Source organism: Balaenoptera physalus (assembly GCF_965194825.1).
Source record: "Balaenoptera physalus genome assembly, chromosome: 10".
Taxonomy (NCBI): domain Eukaryota; kingdom Metazoa; phylum Chordata; class Mammalia; order Artiodactyla; family Balaenopteridae; genus Balaenoptera; species Balaenoptera physalus.
Window position 1 is genome coordinate 59,106,539 of NC_138889.1, and position 20,192 is coordinate 59,126,730.

Here is a 20,192-nt window from a genome sequence, read left to right on the forward strand (position 1 = left end):
AGTACTCTGTACATTTATTATACTTTGGGCACAGCACTGTTCATCAAAGACTAATTCAATCTATGAACAAATTATAGCAGGCCACATACAAAATTTCAAGCGGTACATGCTACATTACAACAGCTATGATTCTAACAAGAGCCTTTGCCCCTGTTTTTTCTTGCCTGTAATGACTTCAGGAGTCATTTTACAGTCTGTAGGCTATACAGTAGAATGATAGTCACAAACTAAGGATGGCAGAACAGAAAGACACAAGGAGCCTAGATTCCCAGGGGAATTTTTGAGTCACAATAACAGTCCAGGATTTCCTTCCTCTGAATATTTATCAACATAATAAAAATGAAACCCTAATTTGTTTAAGCCACTGTTCTTCAGGTTTCTTTTCTTTAGCAACCAAATTAAATTTCTAATTAACACAACTGCAAAAAGTAAAATTGCTAAGGACCTAAGTCATCTTTGAAGAAATCCCCAGAGGAACACTAATTTAGACAACTATTAGAATCGATAAGGAACATGCGATAGATCAACTCTTGGCAAAGGTCAAAACCACAGACACTACAACAAGTGAAATGGTAGAAAAGTTTCACAGTGAACCATTCCACTTCAAAATTTGTGGACTCTGGGAGTTAACTTCAATTGGGTGCATGGAATAAAAATGTTACTTCACCACAATTATTTTTTATTTCTCCCATATATAAGTTTCTAAACCTTTTCAGACTCTTTAAGTCACCATTTCCAAAAATTCAAGAATGAAAACATGGGTTATGACTTAGATGATGGAGCAAATGAAACTGTTACAGTTGAAATTTAAAGGCAATTTGAACTTATTAGAAAATCACAAAACTTACTGTTTAGATATGTAAACTATTTGGCTATAACACTGAGGGAACTGATTCTAAAGGCAAATTATTAGTTTATAGGTAAATTAGTATCTTTTACAAAAATCCTAGGATAGCATTTCTCAACCAAAGCTGACATCGATTCCTTTGATATTCTCAGAAAAGTAAAGTACCTGCAAGATAAACGTAGCCCAGCAACACAGGATTAAATCCCGAGCCTCAATTTCCCAGACAAATCTCCAGAAAAGCTCCCTTATCGTTTACTTGTTGAAAAATGAACATCTCCAGCTTCTCCATTATTTAGGTTTCAAGTAAATCAAATTTTATAATATCCAAAGTGCTTTCAAAGCCCATATAAGCTTATAAAAAAAAAATACTTTTCTTTGAGAGATTATGAATAACTACCATCATCCCTCAACCATCTTCTTCTCAAAAAACAATATATACCTTCAGCAAATTTTATTCCAAGGGGATTCTTTTTTTTTTTTTTCAAAGATTTAATTTTATTTATTTTTTTGGCTGCGTTGCGTCTTCGTTGCTGCACGCAGGCTTTCTCTAGTTGTGGCGAGCGGAGGCCACTCTTCGTTACGGTGCGTGGGCTTCTCCTTGCAATGGCTTCTCTTGTTGTGGGGCACGGCTTCAGTAGTTGTGGCTCACGGGCTCTAGAGCACAGGCTCAGTAGTTGTGGTGCACGGGCTCTAGAGCACAGGCTCAGTAGTTGTGGCGCACGGGCTTAGTTGCTCCGCGGCATGTGGGATTTTCCCAGACCAGGGATCAAACCTGTGTCCCCTGCATTGGCAGACGGATTCTTATCCACCGTGCCTCCAAGGGGATTCTGTTCTCTAAACTTTGCTCATGACATGACACAAATATTTAAGATATATATTTTTTTAAGTACTGAAAAGTACTGTTTTGAAAACAGATGATTATACACATTCAATCATAACTTCTAATAATCTGATTCTTTAAATATTACTGATCTTTTCTAGGAATTTGAAATATACCAGAGTCAAGAAAAATCACCATATCTTAGCATACCTGTGTTTTCCCTTGCTGCCCATAAACAATTTTTGTTGGGATGATTTTAGCTGCTGGTTGAACTGTGGAACCTATTCCTTTTGGCTGAGTTACAATCATTTTGGTGATGGGTCTTGTAGCAGTGATAATAGCTGGCTTTGCTCCTGTTGGCACCGTCTGAATAGTCTTTTCTCCCTAAATTGAAGTCAGTAAATATATGAGATTTATATGCATTTTTTCACTGAAAATCACAGAAAGGTTTTACCAGGATGATGGGCAAAGGGCTGTAAACTCTGCAACAAAGTACAATGTTTCCAGGTGATCAAAAATCTTAGACCTAGTTGAAATGATCTCAGAAGTCCTCTGACCAACCTTCTGTCCTAAGAAGGCATTACATATTTCTTGGTGAGTGAATTTAAAAAATCACCTTATGTAAGAATACTTATTATACTGTCTCATTCACAGAATATGTATATAAAATAGAGTCAAAAATTATAGAAGAATATATACTAAAATGCTAACAATGGTTATCTCTAACTGTTGGGACTATAGGTCTTGTCCCCTCAACATTCAACTTTATTGACAGTTTATCTGAAATGAACATATGTGTAATAAAAAAATTACTGTGCATTTTACCAATAGCTAAATGTTCACATACAAAATAAACTGCCTCAGTTCCCCAAACATGAAATTATAAGGATATATAGCAGAATGCCTATGTGAAACAGTATGGGCAAGAGATGAAATCAGCAAAGGTATTAACATTCTTTCTGAGGTTACATGGGAAAATACAAAGAAAAAACTTAGGACATTTCCCACATCAGCATGTTACTAATATCACTTTAGTCTATTAACTAGATAGTTTAAGCCCATTAACTTTTCACCATTTTCATCTGCTTTATTCTTAAGAACCATTTTCTGGTCATTTATGGAGTCAATACTTGAGCTTAACTAAATTAAATTCAAATACAGTCATTTTACTAAACTATTAAAATTTAAAAAATTAAAATCCATAAAATTAAAAAGGAAAGGATCTGAAATTTTTTCACCTTATCAGTTTTTCTTTTAGTCATCATCACCTAAATGTGTGGCCACCTAAACTTAGCAGCCAGTAAAAACAAAGCACCCAGTTGAGCTGGCAAAAAGGTAATCACTCTGTGAATTTAGAGATAAATGATTACAAAATTCACATGTTTAAATATCTGCTGCAGTTATCTAAGGGAAACATGGAGTGTCTGCCAATCATGTGATTACTTATTTTAATACACGTACACCCTTCACAGCAGCATCTCTGGAAAGAGCTCTAGCTCATTTGCCAAGAGCTGCTAGTTTGCAAGTGGGCATGCCCTTCTATTAAGTAGCTCAATGGGCCCTGTCCAGGTATAATTATAAAGACCACTCAAAACCAATCAAAACCAACTAGCAGGCTATTTTTTGAAAAAGCTCTTCTGGTGTGTGTGTGTGTTTACGCATGCACAGGTAAGCAAGTTATGAGTACAGGTACATGTACATATGTGGTTAAGCGGATGGTCTTATACTCTGATCTGCTTGTTTGACTATCATTTCCTGTGTCAAACTGTTGCTATTAGATGTATATAGCAGCTAGTACTCACACACACTATTCTTAGATCTATGTGACCATAGGACCTAGAGTACATGGCACACCCCTCTTTTAATATCAAGTTCCATGAAATTACAAACCAAAAGATAAAGCGTTCTGAAAATCTGAATTCTAATCCTGGCTTTACTTTTGGCTTACTGTGTGAACTAAGGCTAGGAACAATCTATGTTTTCCCACGTGATGAAAAAATCTAATACTAGACCCCTATCAACATTGTAAAGACTGTGATGCCTAGGAAGCTACTAGAGATCAACTACAATGAAGTACAGCATTTTTTTTTCTAGCGAAGTAGGGACACTACCAAACCTAGACAGTTAAGTACAAAGAGTAATAACAGTAAGAAAAAAAAAATTATTGAGGACTTCCTACGTGCCAGGCACTGTTCTAAGCACTTTCAACAGCTACCAGTTAGTTACTCAACAAATTCACTGGTAGAGATCATCATCCCCAACATACAAATGAGGAAATTAAGGATGAGAGAAGTCGAATAAGTTAGCCAAAGTCAAACAATTATGATACTCAGAGACAAAGCCTAGGTTTGGCTAACTCCAAATCTCTTAACCTCTTAACAACTGCCTTCAGAACTATAAATGAATCTGTTATTTATTTGATTTTTTTTCACTAGCTCAAAGAAGTAAAAATGAAAGTAACAAATCGTTGTCATTAATTTAGTCTTAGTCCCAAATATTTCTCTTTGCCTAGCCTAGGTGAAATACTAGACTGGTATCTATTGGCCAAAAGCAGGAATAAACTGTCCTCTGACAGAGGTCCCTCTGTAGTTAACCCAGTGGAATCTTCCATCTGGACCAAGCTAAGCATCTAAATCATGGTCATAAGCAACCTAGCTATGAACAACATGTTTTAGAAATTACTGTAAAAAATGGCATCAGTAGGTGGTGTTTTTTAACAGTTATTACATCACACTAGGGGTAAATCAAGCCATTCCGGCCATTGTGGGTTCTGAAGTCCTTAGACAAATATTTGTATAGCTGGTCTTTAAAATCCTTAGTGGATTGCTGAGTCTGCAGTTCAAGCTCTTACTTACTCCAGCATTTAGCAATGTTGTGACAACGTTTTTGCCCGGGAGGCCTTGAATGGTGGTTCCTTTTCCTGTAGTCTTTTGCACAACAATCACATTGGGCTTGGAAGTCATTGGGATTGTAGTGATTTTGGTAGTCGTTCCTTAAAGAAGGGGGGAGAAAAGGAGGTCCGAGTTAAGGACTAGTGATATTTGGTTACTTCTGTTTATGTTGTATACAATTAATACATGTAGTTGATGTCATCCCTAGATGACGTGAAGGCTGTCATGAGGATGAAAATGAAGGCCTGGAATAATAAATTACACGTTCTCCTAGAATGAGAGAATATTAAGAATTGACTCTTACAGCATTCATCTTTTTGGAATCTGAGGGCCTACACACCAAACTCAGAATCTAAAAATATCACTATCTGCTTCCCCATCAATATTCCTCTCCTGACTAGTTAACTGAAACAAATTAGAAGCTCTATTCCATGACAAACATTTCTCCCAAACTCAATGGTATTACCTATGTGACTAGTGTGATAGGAAAACTCTTCAAAAAATAACATAAAAAAGAGGTAAATATGTATCAAAATTCTCATATAACACTAGACTACAGAGAAAATTGATGAAAAGAAATGTCATTTATTTTTATGTGACAAGAAAAAGACAAAATAAACACAGTCACAGACCAAGTCAGATGAAACGTACACTCATCACCTGCAGCATTCTGAAAAGTCTGAGGATGAAACCCTAATTTATATACTTATATATATAAACTTATATTTTCCATCATTAACATCTATGTAGTAGATCTGTATCTACTGATCCAAACATATTATCTTACCCTCTCCCCCACATCCTTCCACAAACTGCTTCTCTTCCACCTATCAAATCTATCTACCTATCAAATTTATACCCTATATTCTTCTAATTGTTCAAGTTGGAAATCCTGGTGTCAATCTTTGATTCTTGCCTTGTCTTCACTTCCTGTACCCTCTAACAAAATGAAAGCCCCTTAGCTCCACACTGTATCTTTTCACGCCACTGACTCCTCAGTGCTTAGCACACACCATACGGCAATTACTCAAGTAATCGTTCAACGAGTATGTGAATGAACTAAATTTGTCACCAACATATGTCTTCTTTCAAAATGTTATCAATGCCAGCTCAACAGACAGGCCCACATCTCTTTTGGCTTCCCATATTTTCTCCCTATTTCAAGTTTCTCTATCATTCAAATAGCTCTGATGCATCCTGCCATAGCAAACATCCTAAAAAAACAAAAAAACAAAAAAACTCATTTCACCATATCAAGAACCAACAACATGTGAAATTGGTCAAAAACCTTCCAAATCCCCATTGTATTTAGTTCCAACTTCCTGTCTTGGGTTTCAGAATCCTTTATAATCTGGCCTTAGATCCACCAATTAGATCTTATTTGTTCCTACTCCAAAATACACACCATAAACTCTAGTTTAACAAGTAACTCCTTTTACTATGGCTTCCTATTACCTACCACACAAAGACCAAACTCCTCTGCTTAGCCCTCCAGGTTCCATCAGACCTTAATTTTCAGGATTATCCAATATATACCTCTCCTTCAATGTGCTGGTTTCCACACTGGTCCTCGAGCACACCAATCCCAGTTCTACTTCTGCACCTATAATTTTCTCTGCCTATGAGAACAGGCAAGTCATATTTTTCTGCTATAGGCTTGTGTATCATTTATCAAATGACTAAGCACAGAATGGGTACACATTAAAAACACAACTGATTAATATACTCTCAAGAATAAAAGTTAAAATTTAATCTTTTCTACTGGGAAACCTTAGCATTCCTTACTAGTTTTAGAAATAAGATTGCACAAGAATAAGAATATTCTAGTTATATGCCAGTTTTTGGCCATCTTGTTACAATATCTTATAATACACTTGCCATCATCTAATGCTTCATCAGTCCAAGGTAACATGCTCAGGTAACATAAAAAAGCACTTTTATCTGTGGGCCAGTTTCACAAATGTTTTTCCCTTTACCTGCAGTCTCTGAATAGTGAACTGTTAAGAGCCACAAAAACCAAGCTGCTTCTTATTCACTTACATCAACTTTAACTCTTAATTAACTCCAGTCCCTCATATGTGATTATGATGCCTCCTCTGACAATGCTCCCTCACCAAATATCTGGTTAATAAAAAAGTGTTCTTAGAAAGTAAGCATTAAAAACTATCTCAAGGAAATGTAAACCAAGATTTAACTCCATACCAAAGTACAAGGATCACTTTTTTGACAAAACTTGCTTAACAAATGAATTATATTTATAACTATGAAAATGTCAAATCCTTTCCATTACAGGTGTGTCAATTTATGAGACAGTTGCAAACCAAGTTCACCAGCTTAACAAAATGGGAGGTGGGGGCAATGTTAGAAAATAGAAGAAAAAGGCATAGCATAAGGAAAAGCAAGTACAGCATTATATTACAATTATGAATAAATTAAGAATACAATTTATGACTAGAATTATCAAATTATAAAAGTTTAAAATTCCAATAGCATGTTTCTATATCTCAGGTGACATCTACATTATATTGAAGAAAGAAGTATTACTCATTTAAAAAAAAGTCTTCCTTGGACTTCCCTGGTGGCGCAGTGGTTAAGAATCAGCCTACCAATGCAGGGGACATGGCTTCAATCCCTGGTCCAGGAGGATCCTACATGCCGCGGAGCACCTGAGCCCGTGCACCACAACTGCTGAGCCTGCACTCTAGACCCCGCAAGCCACAACTACAGAGCCCACGTGCCACAACTACTGAAGCCCACATGCTTAGAGCCCGTGCTCCACAACAAGAGGAGCCACCGCAATGGGAAGCCCACGCACTGCAACGAAGAGTAGCCCCTGCTCACCCCAACTAGAGAAAGCCCACACGCAGCAACAAGGACCCAACACAGCCAAAAATAAATAAATAAACAAATAAATAAAGTCTTCCTCTATGTTTTCATAGTATTCAGTGTATAGTTCTCATGTTACAAGAGACTATACAAGTTCACCTGTTTAGCATTCTTTAGGGCAGAAAATGCACCTCATGTACATCACGGTGTATCACAGCATCCGACCCCATATCTAGTTCATAGCGTATTAGAGAACTCACCTATACATACAGTCTTTACTTATAAAGAGTCAAGATACAATGGGTGCAAGTAAATGTGAATCACATTTGGATCATGGGCCATGATACTGACGCATTCCAGAGATTCCTATTCAAAAATAAGATGCTTGTAAAAGTTTGAGCATTATGGTAGGTAGGCTTAAAGAACACAAATTTATTGGCCCAGATTTTACTATTCACAGATTCTTAAATCACTCTGACAATCTTGGTTTTTTGAATAATGTTTTATGTGTTACTTTGCTCAAAGAATGAGCAAACGAATGAACAAATGGACAAGTATATAGACGCAAGCCTTGCCTGGACATTGTACTAAAGATCAAGGGAATCAAAATCAAGTCCTGCCATTGTCAAAGGTTCCCATAATGTCCTTAGAGTCAAGATAATGAGTTTATCTCTGAAGGAGCCCATCTTCTGCATAAAATAGGCACGATTTTTCAACCAACCTTCAACAAAGCTCTCCAAAAGACTTACATATTTGATAGTTCTCTCTCTATATACACATATAAGTAAATATTTGATTCCATAAGATATGAATTAAATAACTGAAAAAATAGTCATGCCTTCCACTTAATTGCTTATTCTAACAAAAACTTGACCTTTCTAGAAAGCACTTTGAAAGCATGAACTTGCCTTCCAGTATATTATACAAAGAAAATAAGAACTTCACATAATAATTTATGTATAATGATGTTCATCACAGGATTATTTATGACAAAAAAAATTGTTAAGTAACCTAAAACACTCAACAATGAATAAACAGTTAAATCATGGTGCATCATATGAGAGAACACTGCATAGTCATTAATCTGGGGCGGGGGTGGGGTATCAAAATACATTTAATGGAATGGGAAAATGATATTATTATATGAAAAAAGATTAAAACCAATTATATTAGATCTAAATTTAATTTTAAAATTATACATATATACACAAAAACATTTATATAAAAATCTAAATAGAAAAAGGAATAAACAGAAATATATACACTTAAATTTTAACATATTTCTCTAGATGGCGAAAATTACAGGTTTTTAATTTTCTTTGTATACCTTTCTGTATTTTCCAAATTCCCCACAATAAAGGGGAAAATATCATTTTTTTAAAGCCTTCTATTCTTACAGCCAGGTGTTTGAATATATTTTAAGAAAAGCATTTCTTTTTGGTTGTGGGCTGGTGGGGGCACGGACTCTAGTACCCAGCATCTGATCATGGATGAAGGCAGAAAACTATCTAAATTCATCCAACCAGGCTTATCGGTTTACTGTGAAAAGACAGGGATTGAAAACTACTAATAAACTAACCGATAATCCCAGTATCATGGAACAACAAGAGTATTATAAAATAAGAAAACTGGGGCTTCCCTGGTGGCGCAGTGGTTGAGAATCTGCCTGCCAATGCAGGGGACACGGGTTCGAGCCCTGGTCTGGGAAGATCCCACATGCCGCAGAGCAACTAGGCCCATGAGCCACAACTACTGAGCCTGCGCGTCTGGAGCCTGTGCTCCACAACAAGAGAGGCCGCGATAGTGAGAGGCCCGCGCATCGCGATGAAGAGTGGCCCCCGCTTGTCGCAACGAGAGAAAGCCCTCGCACAGAAATGAAGACCCAGCACAGCCATAAATAAGTAATAAATAAATAATAAATAAATTTTAAAAAAAAATAAGAAACCTATCTTTATAAAGAATATTGATATGTAACATAAGGATCAGTTTAAAGCAGTCAGAAATGAGAGAAGTTCTTTAGAATTAAAGTGTCAAATAGTGAAGCAAAGGTTGAGGCAAAATGAGCTCCATGCAATGAATAAAGCTATTTCAGCTATGAGCCCAGTATATCCTATAGTGCTGGAAAAGTTTAAGAACTCTTCCTCTGTATACCCATACACTTGAAATAGCGACTAACCATGAGTTACTTCATATTTAAAAACAAAGGTGGATGAAATGTATACACGTGTAGGGTATATATCTCACTGCCTCTTTGCTTCTAGGGCCATGTGCTTGCCTGTATTGCTCTCACCTCATACAAAGCAGATAAATCATAAATAAGGTTTGAAAACAGAGGCTTCATGACATGTAGACATTCCTTCAAGCTATATGATATTAAGAATTCATATCTAAGTAAAGAAAAACCCTTATGGTCATAAAAAGCTATACACTAATAAAAAACATGATTACTTTTTGAAAAATGTTTAAGTATGTGCTCTATACTATTTAAAGATATTGTCAGGTAATAAATTATAATTTGAGTTTTAACTGTGTTATTTAAAATATCCTCTTAAAAGCTGGAGTATGATGATTCTTTCCCTACTGGTTTCACCCTCCTCAGTTTGGCAAACATTGAAGCTTACACTTAAAAAGTAGAGCCAAAATTAGCAGCTTTAAATATAGTGCTTTATGCCAATACCATGCCCTGCTTTGTTTTTTTTTCACTCCTTGAGTTATCAGCAACATCATATTACTGCCAGGAACTTCAATCCCTTCACTTTAAAATGTTAGAACAATTCACCTGGGGCGTACAAAATACGGCTAGTCTACAAAAATGGTAGACAGTTAAAGTCCACAGGGTTTGCTTGGTCAGAGATTATTCACATCATTTTAATTAAAAAATAATAATCAATGAAAATGGATACCATGTTAACATTCCACTTCAGGGTACACAATGCAAATATTGCAGGAATAAATGAGCCAATAAAAACCAGGTAAGGTTCCAAAATACCAATAAATATTAGCCTTCACTATCTGAGTAAAACATTTTTAAAAAGTAAATAGCCAATATAAATGGTGAAAAGCAAATAAAAATATTCAAGTATTTTTATTTTTAATATGCTAAAGTGACATTAGTAATTGAAATTATGAGATACGATCACTCAAACATATTTAGACTAATAAATACTAGTTCTTCCACTATCTAGCTTGTATGGCTTTGGACAGGTCAAGTTCATCCTCTAAACTTAAATACGTCTGTACCTGTAGACTGGGGCTGATACCAACTATTTCAGAGTTATGAGGTATGAATGAATTGATAAATGGGGCAATACTTTGTAAATGAAAAATCTCTATGCAAATGTAAACCATAATCCTTCCATTCTGATTAAATGCAACTAAATGTTCTAAAACTCTCAAAAGCTTAAGATATGAAGATTTAATACTAGAACTAAAAAAACTATACCTAATCACTAAAACATCAGGACTGAAAACAAAGCTATAGATTTCTAAGCAGAAAACTGCGATCAAACAGAATCCTTCAACAGTGAAATGGTTTTCCTCTTATTGGTCACCTGTACCTTTAACGTATTTCAGATATACCTACCAGAAACTATATTACTGCTAATTATCTTGCCCCCCAAGGTAGCTAATGATTTGGGTACTACTGTAATAATGCTACCACTGGTAGTTTTCACGTAGGTTGCAGCTCCAGGGGTTGCAGCCATCCGACCTATAGATGGGCTCACTGTTGGCCGAGTATAGGTTGCCTGTGTGCCTATAAAAGGGAAAAGTCAAGAGAAAAACTTGTCATAACTTTTAGAAGAATGACGATTTATACAGTTTAACTATAATTCAACATAATACTACATTGCTTTAACTTGAAAATGGAATTTCAAGGTGTCAAGTCATTAAGTAACAATTTATAGCCAGTTTTCAATGCACATAGCAAGAACTATAGCCAACTCAATTTGAATTAATTTTACACGTAAAATTTTGTGATGTGTTGCATCAAATTACTAACCCCAAGAAAAAGTATAACCAAGTCTGTTCCCTTCTTCCACTACCCTTCTTCCACTAGTTTGATGCCAAAAGAAACTTAAATTTAATCATCTTTCCTGCCAGAGCATTTTAGATATTTCTGTTATAGATTTCAAGGTCTCTGCATCTGTTTTATGCTGTCTCAATGCCAAACCCAACGGCAGCACTCAGCAAATAAGGCAGTATATTGTTTGCCTAAAATTTTATAAATTTTTACTGTTTTGTACTCTGTTACCCTCTAAATATATTTCCATCTTTTAAAGAGTTATTCCATCATTTTACTAGAGATTAAAGTTGAAGCTGCCAAGAGTTACCAGGAATATTTCTTTTTAGCCTAAAAAGTCCACTATTTACATATTTCCTCTTAACTGACCCATTAGAATATTTTTCTTCATATCTCTCAAAGGACTTTACATTCTTCCCCACTATTTCTAGGACTTTTTTCTTTCCCCAAACAGGAATTAAAAATTAACCAGATAAGCCTGTTGTAGTTTGTCACAAATCTGGTAACTCAGAAACACTATTCCTAAGCACTGTTTCTAAGTTCCTAACACTGTTCCTAAGAGCCGTTAGTTTTGGGGAGAATGAAGATAACTCAGATAACACCTTCTTCAACTGAAAAAAATTTTTTCATGATAATTAGATTCAGGGGTCACTGTGATAACCATTTCAACAACCCCCTCCCAAGAATGGTTTTACCCAGTTAGTATTTACCGTTTTAAAATATAATCACTACCCAAAAAAGGGAGAAGTGGAAGAACATTAAGTAGAATTACTTTAAATTGATTACAAACATACATCTAAGTCAGAAAAAAAATCTAGTGTAAAATAAATATGCTATGAAGATACACAGTTTGAATTAGTTAATTATAGCTGGAAAACATTTCAACTTAAGCTTTTGTTTTAAAATTAGAAACACTTATTCTAATATATATACATAAGCACAGACACAATATTATTTTTCACTACCTTTCCCTAACATGAGGAATCATATCTACATAACACTACTATCTTTGTACTAAATGGAGAAAAGTTTTGGGTGAAGAATGATAGATTTAATGCAAGAATAACAGTGTTTTTAAAGCATAGACTTTGCAAAGAGACAGAAAGTAGAATGGCAGTTACCAGGGACTGGGGGAAGGTGGGAATGCAGAGTTATTGTTTAATGGGCACAGAGTTTCAGTTTGGGAAGATGTAAAAAGTTCTGGAGCTAGATGGTTGTAATGGTTGTAAAACAACGTGAATGTACTTAATACCAATGAACTATACACTTAAAAATGGTGAAAATGGTAAATTTCATGTTATCTATATTTTACCAAAGTTTTTTTTTTTAAAGCAGTTTTGGGAGTCAAACAGATCTGGATTCAAATCCCAGTCCTGTCTTTTATTGGCTGTGTGGCCTCGTGCATATTGCTTAACATAAGCCTCTGTTTTGTCTCTGAAAATGGAGATATTAAAGCCTAAGGGAGATTAAGGGTAATGCTTATACATACTTTTATATAATGGCCAATAGATGATAGCTTATAAACTTGAGAAAGGAATCATTTTACACTCTAGATTCTATTATCTAAATCTGGCCCTCTTCAAAAAGTTTGGTAAGAGTTATACAAATTTAAAATAATGGTACTGGCTAATTCTGACATTAATTAATAGTAATGGCTATTGAGCACTCTGTTGGGGACTTTACATAGCTGATTTAACACTTACAATAACTTTATGGTACAGGTTTTATGATCACATTGAAATAGACAAGGGAAAAGACTGAGAGGAATTAAAGTAAACTGCTCAAGGTCACAAAGGGTGGTACTATTTAAAATGTCCTATACTGTCACTTCCTTGGGCATAGCCTGGATACTCCCATAACTGGGTAAAATGGCATCCTATGCTTTTCTCAGTCTGAGTAATGCTAACTACACTGTAAAGTAATATAGATTCTCAACCTCATCAGAGTGAGATCCTTGTGGGCTGGGACTGTGTTTTCATTCACTCAACAAATCCTGACTAAACACCTACTTACAGACTAGCTCTACATATATATGGTGAATAAAACAGACAAGGTCCCTTATCCTCATGGAGCTCATGGTCTAACAAGGTGAATAACATTAAACAAATCGACAAAAAGTAGCTAAGTAATTAGAAATTATAGTATGTGTTATAAAGGAAAAGAAGAGGACCATGACAATAGCAGAGAGCTAATTTCAGTTGGGAGGAGGGAAGAGTCAAGAAAGACCTCTTTGAAGAACTGTCTCATTAATTTCTATATTCCCAATGTCAAGTACATTGCTAGTACAGAGAAATTACTCAATAAGTATGATGAATGAATGGACTGACGCTCAAGAAAACTTACCAGTAGGAGTGGTTACCAGTTTAGTTGTCATAATTGCACCATTACTGCTAACCACCATAATAGGGGAATTGCTACTGGTGGGCAGAGTTGCTGTCACTGGTTTGGGTAAGATTTTACTTGGTTGAACTTGTTGTGTGATGATTTTAACACCTTTGAAAGAAGAAAGATAAATCTCAGTACAAATTATGTTTAATAACATGTGCTTTGTATCAACCCAAGAGGGCAGCAGTTACACACATTTACTGAGTCTTGCCTAAAAAGAGGCTTTTGTTCATACTGATGAAAGATATTCTTTTAACTTTTATTCCTCAAATTCCTATCTTCCCAAATTTCTCTCATTCAGAAATATAATTAAAATACCACAGAAGCTATTAACAAGTTTTAATGGAAAACAATTTTTCTTTTGTCTATGATCACATCATATAAGAGCTTTCAAACCAAATTAGCCATTGATCTGAACTTTTACAGACAAATAATCTGTGTTCCATGCAAATACTTGGGATGAAAGGATCAGGATAAGTCAAAAATAAAAGCAGGGCAGGAATAGGGATGCAGACGTAGAGAACAGACGTGTGGACACAGGGTGGGAAGGGGAGGGTGGGATGAATTGGGAGATTAGGATTGACATATATACACTACCATGTGTAAAACAGATAGCCGGTGGGAACCTGCTGTATAGCACAGGGAGCTCAGCTCGGTGCTCTGTGATGACCTAGATGGGTGGGATTGGGGGGTGGGGGTAAGGGGTGGGAAGGAGGTCCAAAAGGGAGGGGATATATGTATACATATAGCTGATTCACTTGGTTGTACAGCAGAAACTAACACAACATTATGAAGCAATTATACTCCAATAAAAAAAAAAATTAATGTAGCTTTTATATATTCTCAACTCTACCAAAGATTTCTCTAACCTCTTAAGACTATAAAGAGCAAGAACATTTTCTGTTTGAACATTTATTTTTAAATTGACTTCTTTTAAAAGTATTTAAATAGCTCACTTTGTCAAAAGTAAAGAATGCACTATTATTGCACCTACATAAAATATGCATGTGGACAAGAACTTGAAGGCAGTATATAAAAATAAAATTAAAATGTTAGGGTGGTGATGGTATGATATTTTTTACATTTTTCAAATTTTTAATTTAAATGTTATAAGTGTTACACTGCCTTTTCAAATGTAAGATGTCCATTTAAAAGAAATCTCTCATGTTAACTACAAATTTAAGTACTAATAATCGTTAACTAAGGAAGGAAATTTTTGGTAACACTTTTTCCCCACTAAACTTCACTGAAATAATTCATGGGACAGAATACATTTCAACAGACAACTAAAATTTTTATTACTTTTTTGGATGGTGATTTAGGTTAAGACGTTAGGAAGCAAACAAATTTATTTATTTAATAGCCTTAAATAATTTTAAAATACTTGTAGCCAACAAAGAAATTAAAATTATGACATCCAGGCATAATTAGGCAAATTACTTAATAATCTCTATGACTCAGTTTTCTCATCTATAAAATCAAGATACTATTAGTATATACCTTCTAGAGCTATGTGAAGATTAACTACATCACAGTTATGAAGTGCATAATACACAGCAAGAGTTCAATAAATAAAGTATTATTATTGTATAAATAAATTCTGATTACAATAAATCATATACTGTGAAGTTGTAGGGAGAAAATGATTTCTAATATTATCTTATTAATGAATTACAATAATGTTTAAGGTACATAAAAAGAAACCCCCAAAGAAATAACCACAGAGAAAAAAATTAAGGAAATCATAAGACACTACTTTGCTTAGTCCTACACAAACAAGTTGAAAATTTGGATCAAATGGGTAATTTTCTAGAAAAACAGTATTTATCAAAAATTGACCTCAAAAAAGATGTATAAATAGACAAATTTCCTTGAAACAAAATTTTAAGAGCTCCTCCCCCTTCCCCCCCACATAGCAGGCCCAGATAGTTTCAGAGGACAATTCTATGGTCCTTTAAAAAGAAAATAACTCCAATGTATTTAAAACCATTCCTCTCATCACAAGAAAAAAAATATGTAACTATGTGGTGATGGATATTAATTAAACTTATTGGGGTAATCATTTCATAATATATGCATATATCAAATCATTATGTTGTACACCTCAAACTAATACAATGTTATATGTGAATTATATCTACACTTAAAATAAACCAACAACAAAAACCATTCCAGAGATTGATTTCTGACAAGAGAGCATGAGGAGCTCTGCTAACCTGCTAACCCAATGAAACCGGCAAAAATGATTTAAAAAAACAACCAATGAAAAGCTCTGGAAATGGTCCTAAGACCAAATGAAGAAACATCTATTCAAGAATACACAGAAATATTTGGTAAGAACAGTGAAATCTATGACATTTAAACTAACACCTGTTCCTCCTCCCTCCCTACAGGTGAAGCAAGGACTGCTCTCCAGACTGCTGCAGTCAAGAACACAGGGTTTCCTCCTACTCCAGCTCCCAGTTGGAGGGCTTTCTTCTGAGGAGCAGAAGGACTTCAGCTTATCTCTTTCTGCTCCCAGGCACCTGTTTTAAGTCCCAGGCAACTGCAGTCAATAGGTGGGTACTCCCTTCTTCTGCCCAGCCCCCAGTTCATGGAACAAAGGCTCTACCTTGGGCACAGAGCCTCTGAGAATACTGGGGTCCTGACCACCACTGCCCTGGCTTGTGAGGGAGTGGCTCCACCAACCAGGGGAAGCAAGCTGAGAGGATCTCAGGCTGCTTGCCCAATCTCCCACACTTGCCTTCACTGAGTGCTCAGCTCCTACAGCAGGGGTATCATTCAGAGAGAAGTCTGCCATTGACCCTACCCCTAGAGCTCCAGGGTTGCCTGAGGATAGAAACACGTCCTAAAACAGATAGCTCCTAGCCTCTTCCCAGAGGAACTGACTTCATCTGTAACAGAGCATGGAGAAGTTCAAGCCTAAGGGTGCTCTCAAAAACACTGGAGGATGTGATGAAAGGCAACGAGAAGGAGAATCATGGATTTAATTAAGATACCTTCTCGACTATAGGCCAGATAGTTTGCAGGAGAGAACTGAATAGTAAGGAAGCTGAGAGGAATGCTCCTATGGTCAGAACAAATATCAAAAATGTACCTTTGAGATTATTCCTTCAAAGAAGCCACAATTTGGATGAGTTTGTAGAGCAACTTATGCTCCAGGAATTGTTGAAAAAAATAGAACAATCAGTTAGTGTAGTTTAACAGCTGGGTGTGGTCAGGAAAAGAGGAAAAAGCCATACCAATATCACTGTCACCTCAGAATGGCTGGGTATACCCAGAGCTGTACCTCCCTGAGGAACAACAGCAGAGGCTTAACTTCAGCAAAATAATTGATCTAGTCACTAAACAACAAAGAACCATGCCAATAACAATAACAAATCAGGGGTGGGGGTAGGGGAAGATCAGTACCCAGCTACAATATATAATGTCTAATATCTATATATCTAATATCTAAAATATCAATGTAAATATCTAAAAATGTCCAGTTTCCAACAAAAACTTGCAAAGAAACATGAAAATATGACCCACACAGTGGAAAAAAAGCAGGCAACGGAAACTGTGAGAGCAACCAGATGTCAGACTTAACAACAACAAAAACACTTCAAAATAGCCATTACACATATGTTCACAGAACTAGAGGAAAGCATGATTTCAGAAGTAAAAGAGGGTATGATGACAAATTTGCATCAAGTAGAGAATATTAATTAAGCAATAGAAATTACAAAAAAGAACCAAACGGAAAATGCAGAGTTGAAAAGTACAATAACTGAAATAAAAAATTCACTAGAAGGGCTCAAGAATAGATTTGAACTGGCAGAAGAAAGAATTAGCAAATTTAAAGACAGATCAATTAGAGATTATGCAAGCTGAAGAATGCAAAGAAAAAAGAATGAAGAAAATGAACAGAAATGTGGAACACCATTAAGTGCACAACATATGTAATGTAACTACAAAAAGGAAGGAACAGAGAGAAAAGAGAAAAAGAAGTATTCAAAGAAGTAATGGCTGAAAATGTTCCATATTTATTGAAAAGCAATAACTTACACATCCAGGAAGCTAGACAAACACTGAAGAAGATAAATACAAAGAGAACCACAAACAGGAACATCATACTAAAAATGCTGAAAGTCAAAGACAAGGAGAAACTCCTGAGACCATCAAGAGCACAACAATTTCTATTTACAAGGGGATTTCATTAAGGTTAGCAACTGACTTTTCAGTGGAAACAATGGAGGCCAGCAGGCAGTAGAATAACGTATTCAAAGTGCTCAAAGAAAACCTGTCAACCAAGAATTCGATATCCAGCAAAGCTATCTTTCAAAAAATGCAGATGAAATAGTCTTTACCAGATAAACAAAAACGGAGAGAGTCTGTTGCTAGCAGACCATCTTACAACAGACACTCAAGGAAGTTCTATGAATAGAAGGAACAAGAAACAAAACAATGATATCCACTCTTGCCAGTTATATTCAACATTTTACCAGAGGTTCTAGTCAGGGAAATTAGGCAAGACAAAGAAATACAAGGCATCCAGACTGTAACAGAAATTATCTCTCTTTGCAGATGATTTGATCTTTTATATAAAAATCCTAAGGAATTCACTATAAACTATTAGAACTAAAAAGTGAGTTCAGCTAAGTTGCAGGTACAAAATCAACAAAAAATCAGTTGCATCTCTATACATTAGCAATGAGTAATCCAAAAGATGAAATTAACAGTTCCACTTACAACAGCTACAAAAATAAAATACTTAGAAATAAATTAACAAAAGAAGTGTAAAATTTATACACTAAGAACCACACATTTCAACACTGTTGAAAGAAATTAAAGATCTAAATAAACACAAAAACATCCCATGTTCATGGATCAGAAGATTTAACATTATAAAGATGGTAATACTCCTCAATTGATCTACAGATTCAATGCAAACCCCATGAGATTCTCGGCTGATTTCTTTGTAGAAACTGACAAGCTGATTCCAAAATTCATACAGAATTGCAAGGGACCCAGAATAGCCAAAACTATCTTTTAAAAAAGAACAAAACAGGAACACTCACACTTCCTGATTTCAAAACAATGTAAGTCAATGGTAATCAAATCAACATACAAATTGACATATAATGGAACAGAATTGAGAATCCAGAAATAAAGTCATACATGTGCTCAGTGGATTTTCAACAAGGGTGCCGAGACCATTCAATGGGGGGGAAAATGGTGTTTTTAACAAATGGTATTGGGACAATCGAAGAGCCATGCGTGAAAGAATGAAGTGGGATCCTTATTTCACACCATAGCAAAATTAATCAAAATAGATCAAAGGCCTAAATTTAAGAGGCAAAATTATCAATCTCTTAGGGAAAAAATAAGATAAATCTTTATAACCTGGGATTTGGCAAAAGATTCTTAAATACAATACCAAAAGCACAAGCAACCAAAGAAAAAATAAATTGTACATTACCAAAATTAAACATGTTTGTGTTTCAAAGGACATCATCAAGAAAGTGAAAAGACAACCCACAGAATGAGAGGAAATATTTGTAATTCATGTACCTGATAAAGGTTTAATATCTAAAATATGTATAGTAAAAAAAAAAAAAACTCATACAATTCAATGATAAAAAGACAAATAACTCAACTAAAAAGTGGCAAAGGATATAAATAGATATTTCTCCAAGGAAGATATATAAAGGGCCAATAAGCATATGAAAAGATGGTCAACACCATTAGTCATCAGAGAAATGCAAATCAAAACCACAATGAAATACCACTTCACACAAACTGGGATGGCTAGAATCAAAAAGTCAGAGACTAGCAAGTGTTATCAATGTACAAGTGGATAAACAAAATGTGAATTATTATTTGGCCATAAGGAGGAATGAAGTACTAATACATGCTACTTCATGGATGAACCTTAAACATTGTTAAGTAAAAGAAGCCAGTCACAAAAGATCACATATTATATGATTCCATTCACATAAAAATCCAGAATATAGAAATCTAGAGACAGAAAGTAGATTAGTGGTTGTTTAGGGCTGGAGAGGTTGTCATGGTGAGTAGGGAGTGACAGCTAAATGGTACAGGGTTTCTTTTGGAAGTGATGAAAATGTTCTAAAATCAACTGTAGTGATGGTTGCACATATCTGTGAATATACTACCTACCACTGAACTGTACACTTTAAATCGGTTCATTGAATGGTATGTGAATTATATCTCAATAAAGCTGTCCTTTAATAGAAAAAATTCCAGAGCATTTTAAAAAGGAAAACTTTACAATTCTTTCTTGGAAGCACACATACCATTGAAACTAAAGCCTGACAGAGACTGCAGGCAAAGAGAAAACTACAGACCAATTTCCCTATGTCTATCGATGCATTACTATCCATACCTCATACTAGGTAT

At 35.3% G+C, this 20,192-nt stretch overlaps 1 protein-coding gene across 12 annotated transcripts in view; it reads right to left on the minus strand.

Annotated features, from left to right (window-relative positions):
* The window catches only part of EMSY (EMSY transcriptional repressor, BRCA2 interacting), an 81,158-nt gene that overhangs the window by 24,593 nt on the left and 36,373 nt on the right, over window positions 1-20,192 (minus strand). For all 12 annotated transcript variants that reach the window (XM_082477810.1, XM_082477805.1, XM_082477811.1 and 9 more), the window contains 4 exons: window positions 13,749-13,898; window positions 10,968-11,138; window positions 4,523-4,659; window positions 1,878-2,051 (listed from right to left, as the gene is read on the minus strand). In XM_082477810.1, coding sequence (XP_082333936.1) covers window positions 1,878-2,051; window positions 4,523-4,659; window positions 10,968-11,138; window positions 13,749-13,898 — 632 coding nt within the window. The remainder of the gene's footprint in view (window positions 1-1,877; window positions 2,052-4,522; window positions 4,660-10,967; window positions 11,139-13,748; window positions 13,899-20,192) is intronic.